Source organism: Gavialis gangeticus, unplaced genomic scaffold, assembly GCF_001723915.1.
Source record: "Gavialis gangeticus isolate Ggan-Ray unplaced genomic scaffold, GavGan_comp1, whole genome shotgun sequence".
In the NCBI taxonomy this organism is placed as follows: domain Eukaryota; kingdom Metazoa; phylum Chordata; order Crocodylia; family Gavialidae; genus Gavialis; species Gavialis gangeticus.
The window spans coordinates 15,211,156-15,217,656 of record NW_017729002.1 but is presented as its reverse complement, the minus strand read 5'-3'; the positions used below and the strand labels follow the sequence as shown (position 1 = coordinate 15,217,656).

Below are 6,501 nucleotides of genomic sequence, written 5' to 3'. Positions count from 1 at the left end.
ACCTGATGATCTGTTCAGGTCCCTTCTGACCCCAAGTACTATGATACTAGGAAGTTGGATCAGTATCGGCTGATATGCCTCCTTAAAAATTGACTGTTGGTATCAGCCCAAAAAATCTCTATCAGTGCACCGCTACAAATCAATTTAAATAACCATTTAAATCCCTGGTCAGGAAGCCTCGCTTTTAATCACTGTTTTCTACAAAAAGCGCATTCTTCTTGTTTGATATCCTTTCATCATTAACTTCTTGAAACTTTGCGCTTTTAGAAAAGGGTAAAGGCTTTATTCTGTACACAAACTTGCGAGAGACAAGAAACGCTGATGGATGGGTAATCAGGTCTATTATTTCTCATCTGCATATACTGCTGTTAACAAGGATGTTATCTCTGGAGATGACAAACTCTCCCTATGCCTGAAGAAGGGCATTTGTGCCCGAAAGCTTGCAAAAAACAATTTTCCCAACTATTTAGTTGGTCTAATAAAAGGTATCACATCTACCTAAAGAACCTTGTCTGCCCATGATCTTTGGAGACACAAATCCACAGTTTGAGAACTGAAACATCACAGAGATGCTTAATGGGATCTTCTAGGCTGTCATGAAGTTCCATTGGATAGAGTGGTTGTCTTTAATTTTTACTAATCAGTAGAGGAGCCCCTGGGAATCCCATAAGATTGAGTCCCTAATACAGTCCATGGCCTGTTGTGACATGGACTTCTAAAAAGGTTACATGAATATATTGTCTCAAATAGTATATAATTAGAAGTTATAATCCCTATTCCATGATGATATCTTTGAGTTTTAACATATCTTAAATTAAAACTATCTTTATATGTTTATTTTTTAAAAGAACATCTTAAAAAAATTAAAAAATACGATTAAATCAAAAACATCTGATTTAAATAAAAAGCATGTTTTTAATTAAAAAAAAGTTTTTATTTTTATTTACCCTGGCCTGCGGCCTGCCAGAGGGCAGAGATGCATTAGCAGATCATCTGTGAGGCATGGGAGTGGGTACTGGGGAGGATGGAGCCCACAGAACTAGCCCTTAAGGCAATGACCATGAGCACCTGTGATCTGAAGAGTAAGATCAGGCTTGGAAAGCCCTGGGGCATCCTCCTTCTTATCAGAAATTAATAACATCAAGGTGAGTGAAGGGGAGAGGGCCTCAAGGGTTGAATGGCCCTCTGGGGCAGCATGACCACCTCTGGGATGGGCATTTGTTGCAGGGCCCAGAAGCACTTATTTCAGTGATGGCCCAGGGTAACCACAGCATAAGAAATGTGCCAACTGCTGGCCATGTGTCCTCACAGCCATTATGTGGCTTGGTACAGTGCCATTTAGAGGCTGTTCACGGAGAATCTGTTCTGCGTTGGGGGCTGTAGTTGCTGTCTCAGTAGATCTGCCAGGGCTTCACCTCAGGCTGGGTCCCTGTGCCAGGCCAAAGAGAGCACTCTCTGGACTTCAGCTGGGCTATGTCTCTAGAATGTCCCTTCCAGCCAGACTGGCAGATAGCTCAGGAGTGTCATGGCACTGACCTGTCACTGTAACTCCCTGTCATCTGAGACACGGGCAGCTCTGCACAGCAGCAGCCTGCTCATCCCTGGGAATGCAACAGCTTTTTTTTTTAATTTTATTAGAAAACAAACACAGCCAGACATTCTAAAAATGACCCCAACAGAGGCCTCACAGAGGAAGTTACAACAACTACACAACTGTCAGAGATTACATAGTACAACCATGATAACCAAAATCACGTACCACTTAAATTTATACAAGAGCCAGAATTGGACAACGAGACACTGGTAATATCCCAGAAACAAAAGAACGTGTTTTGTTACATACATCTTCAGTCATATGGTACATATACTAAAAACAAAATGTGAGGCGCAATAACCCCTCCCCTCCCTATCCCACGCATAAAGCCCTCACCCACCCACTCCTGCACAGTGTGCCTTACCTCAACTTAGCCAATACCTATGCGGGGCTGGAACAGCCCCCTGCAGTCCAGCCCTTGTCACAACCGTCTTGTCCCCAACCCTGCCTCTATAAAACTCCAGCTCGTGGATCCCTAACTGTAAGCACTCTAACATGGAAAAGCACAACCCCATTAACGCTAACAGGCAGCGCACCTTCCATAGTGCTACTTTCATACACGTGATCAACACCCTCACCCCCCACGTCCCATCTGTTTCCTGGGGATGCAACAACTCTTCTTCACCATGTCATGGGCTAGGCTGCAGGAGATGCTGGAGCAGTTTGATTTTTTTTTTTTTTTTGCTTGCCTGAGGGCCACTGGTGACCATGGCTGCTGAGACATGGGGAGCTCAGGCTGGCACTTATCTCCTGGGCAGCCTGGGTATCTGCTCATAGTGACTGCAAGCTGCTCTGTCCATCCCTGCTTGTCTGGTGCCCAGGGATGGTGTCCCTAGCATCTTGGGAAAGGACAAGAAGGTGAGCTCTGGTTTTCAGGGCTGCCCAGATGGAGATCTGGCACTGGTGTCACCTCAGGAGACTAATCTGAGCTGTTGGGCAGAGTTGGGGGGCTCTAGCACCCAGATAGTAACTACCGCTTCCTGGTTTCTCTTGTAGATCCCAATGTGCCCAATATCCAGGTGACAAGAATGACTCTGGTGTGTGACCAGGCTCCAGGGCCCCTCACCATGGACTTAGCAGGTGAGCAAGGCAGCCTGCTGCGCTCTCCTCACTGGGGCAGGGTATATGGGAGGGAAGCAGCTGAATAACCCCACAGCCACTAGCACACTAAATCTCCAACCTAGGAAAGGTCTCTGCCTGTTGGTGTGGAGGGAGGAGGCTCTGGTACCTTTGGTTTGGATAGGGATGGTCTTGCTTCATGGAGGGGACTGGACTGGGTGACTTCTGGAGGTTCCTTCCAGCCCGGCATCTCTATGATTCACAAGTGACTTTGGGTGGTTCTGCTTCTGTCCTCTCCTAGTTCATCCCTATTAGTGGCCACCCCACACGCCCTCAAAGGGGCTTCTGGCTGAACCGCAGTCCAGGAGGTTCTGCTGGCTGTGCCTGTTGTGGAAGAGTGGGCTAAACTCCAACTGGGAGTTTTAGCTGGGACAGACAGGCTGAGGGACCTCATGTCTCCCTGGCACAGGTGATCTGGAGGCACTGAAGAGCCAGTCCTTTGTGCTGAAGGAAGGAGTGGATTACAGAGTGAAAATCTCATTCAAGGTGAGCTCACCCTTGCCTCCTGAAGCAGGCTTGGGGGTTTGGTGTTTGCAGGTTGCTCTACTCAATACTTGATAAACTTCCATGGAGGTTGGGCCTCTCTGGGACAGTGGCAGTGCTACTGGAGACCCCATCTTGGAGGAAGGATCTCAGTTCTGTAAGGTCTGCATTGCTTGTGTACCCTGGACCCCTGCTAGCCAGCACAGATCACAGACCTCCAGAAGCTGGGCACTGAGACTCGTAGTTTGCAGGATGTTCCCGCAGAGGCTTTAGTGCTCAGCTTCTGCTGGCGTTGCCTGCTGCTTGTTCCTGTGGTACTTCCTACAGTGTGCCTTGCTGCCTGTGCCTAGTGGGTGCTGCAGGTTGCAGTGCACGTGCAGCTTGTGATTCTTTGGACCTGGCGGAGCTGCAAAGCCATGCACTGTGGAGGCAGTACTGGGACTCCTGCCATCCTGCTACCTACAAACAACTCCATTGGTATGTGTGTCCACTGAACTGGATTCTTCCTGTCTGGGGCTAAGCCCAACATGAGTGGAGGGTGGGGAGGATTGCACAGTATGGTGAACAAACAAGACACTAGTGCAAACCAAGGCCCTGCATATCCAGTTACAGTTACATTCCATACAAATAACATTTGTGCTTTTCCAAATGGCTCCATGGTAAAAGGCCAGAAGCAGAAACTTAGCAACCTCTAGCTGCTCTTCTTCTTGGCCAGTCTGCAGCAAGGTCACCAGTGTGAGGCACAAACCCATCCAGCAGGCATAGTGTGTATGTGATGGCATGAATCTGTATCACCTACCCTTTCTCTCTTCCAGGTGAACAGGGAGATTGTGTGTGGATTGAAGTATCTGCACCACACCTACAGGAAAGGTCTGAAAGGTGAGTCTGGGTGGTTGTCCTGGCCAGGGGAGTGGGGTTGGGCTACCTTGCACAATGTGGAGGTCCTAAAGTGCTGGGCATGTGTTGCGAGGCCCTGTGCCACCACCCTGTCCTACCCTTTTCAATGTATCCCTGCTGCCACTGAGGGTCATCTCCAAAGCAGTCACTCTTGTTGCTGTTTCCCCTCTCTCTGTTCTCAGTGGATAGAGACATCTACATGGTGGGGAGCTATGGGCCCCGAGCTGAGGAGTATGAGTTCCTGACCCCTATGGAAGAGGCCCCCAAGGGCATGCTGGTGCGGAGCACCTACCACATCAAATCCTTCTTCACCGATGATGACAAAATGGATCACCTTTCCTGGGCATGGAACCTCTGTATAAAGAAGGACTGGAAAGATTGAAGCACCTTCCCACTCCCTCCCCCTGCAGTTCAGGCTCCAACCTTAGTATGAATTTAGGGACAAACTATCCTTAATGCAAACAAAAGGGTCTCAGACCACTTCCATCACAGGCACATGCTTCTGTAGGATACTCAATTTGCAGAGCCCCAGCAGACAGCACACAAGCCCCATTGCTCTGCACTCTGCTCTGGCCCGTCAGGTCATGATGCCAGCTCTGCCTACAGTCTGCCAGTGCCCTGGTCCTCGTGCGGTTCCTTGATCTGCATCCTCCTCCCATCAGGACAAGCTACAAGTTGTTGCTAACAAGTGTCCCATCCTGGTCCTGGCTCAGAGCTGGGGAGGATCAGACACCTTTTCCTGCTGCATGCTGCAGACTAATATAGCTTAGCCTGCACTTTACCAAGGACTAGGGAATGCAGTAGGACCTTTTCCCCAAAGGATAGTTCAGGTCCCTCAGGAGAGGGAGACTGTTGCTGTCCATCAGGGTTTTCTTCGAGCTGGGTCTATGCACTGAACGTGGCAGTGTATGCCAGATGGGGGTGGAAGAGGGGCTTACTGTGCCCTTGGTTGCAGGTGGTGAGGCACAAGGTTCTTCCAGACAGCTGCTCCCAAAGCTCAGGTGTGCATCCCTGCAGCTGCCCATCACATTGTCCGCAGCAGTTCAACGAGGTCTCCTCCAGACAAGCTTGGTGTTCCTGGGCAGGGGCCTTGCATCCTTGCATGAGTTGAAAAGTGCCCTAGGGAGGGGTGCCTAAGTCTGTGCTGGGCAGAGATGCAGCTAGTGTCTGCTCCTCATTTATCCCAGCACCTTCTGCTGATGGTCAGAGTGCCCTATTGTGTGCATAAAACCCTTGTCTGTCTCTTGAGCAGTGCTCCTTAGTGCCCCAGCAGCAGCTGCTGCTCCACCCTGTGGACACTCAATTTCACTCCTGACCACCCCAGCATTGCCATGTAGCATGCCCTACTCTCTAACAGAGCCAAGGGGCCTTAGCGTGTAATTCATATTAAGGTGGGGGCTCCCTTTAGTAATCAGACCCCAGAGGTCATGGTCTTTGTAACCAAAGTTATTTTTAATTGCTGTTTTTTTTTAATACTGATTCTCCTGACTCATCTCCTGTGGCATCTCCATTGCTAGGTCTGTAGCTAGTGAACCTGTTGTAGCTCTATGTGAGGGTCTTCCTGGCTGTGTATGGAACATGCCAGCTCAGAGGGGCTGGGGCCTGCATCTGCTATCACATCCCCTGACCTAGCTCTGATGTATGAGTGTGTTCCTGTAGGATGCCCTAAACACTGCTGTATTGGCCCTTTCTGAACTGTACTGATGATAACACTGGCTGTGCTCTTAGTCATTACCATTAAACCTTACAGACATCTCTTATTTGACTGATTGGCTTTGCCTGTGCTTCATTCACCAGCCAACTAGGAACTGTGGAGAGCTGGGGGCCAGAGCAGATGCTGGGCCCATTACTTTACTGCAGTGCCAGGAGCTAGGGCTGTGCGAAAAGGAAGCATTTCGTTTCGACCAGCATTTTGATGTTTTGACAGAACAGTGTTTCGTTTCAACTTTTGTTTTGAGTTGAAACAGCTGTTTCGTTTTGTTCTGTCGAAACGTTTTGCCGTTTTGACCCTGTTTTGACGTTTCGCCCATAGGATATAATGGGGAAGGTGGAAACAGGCTATAACTTTGTCATTTCTGGACAGATTTGGATGAAACTAGCAGGAATGGTAGCCCCTTATGAGGGCATGATGCATGCCAAGTTTCACGAAGATAGGTGCAGGTGGTTCAGAGAAACTGCACCCCAAACTGTTGAGAGCAAAACTCACGTCACGTGTATGTGTTAAGCCACAGCGGGGTCAAAACTGCAGGCTTTCTAGCCCCTGCTGAGACCATGAAACCTGCCAAGTTTCAAGAAGATAAGTACAGGGGTTTGGGGGGAACTGCATCCCAAATTCGTGAAAGCAAAGCTCATGTCACATGTATGTGTCAAGCCACAGTGGGGTCAAAACCACAGGGGTGGTAGCCCCT

The 6,501-nt window shown here is 49.0% G+C and overlaps 1 protein-coding gene across 1 annotated transcript in view; it reads left to right on the top strand.

The window, feature by feature from the left end:
- ARHGDIG (Rho GDP dissociation inhibitor gamma) overlaps nucleotides 1-5,858 on the top strand; it is a 64,309-nt gene extending 58,451 nt beyond the window's left edge. Inside the window, exons 4-7 of the mRNA XM_019507390.1 lie at nucleotides 2,591-2,674; nucleotides 3,123-3,199; nucleotides 4,012-4,075; nucleotides 4,276-5,858. Of these exons, the coding sequence (XP_019362935.1) occupies nucleotides 2,591-2,674; nucleotides 3,123-3,199; nucleotides 4,012-4,075; nucleotides 4,276-4,475 (425 nt within the window). The 3' untranslated portion in view covers nucleotides 4,476-5,858. The remainder of the gene's footprint in view (nucleotides 1-2,590; nucleotides 2,675-3,122; nucleotides 3,200-4,011; nucleotides 4,076-4,275) is intronic.
- The last annotated feature ends 643 nt before the right edge of the window (nucleotides 5,859-6,501 follow it).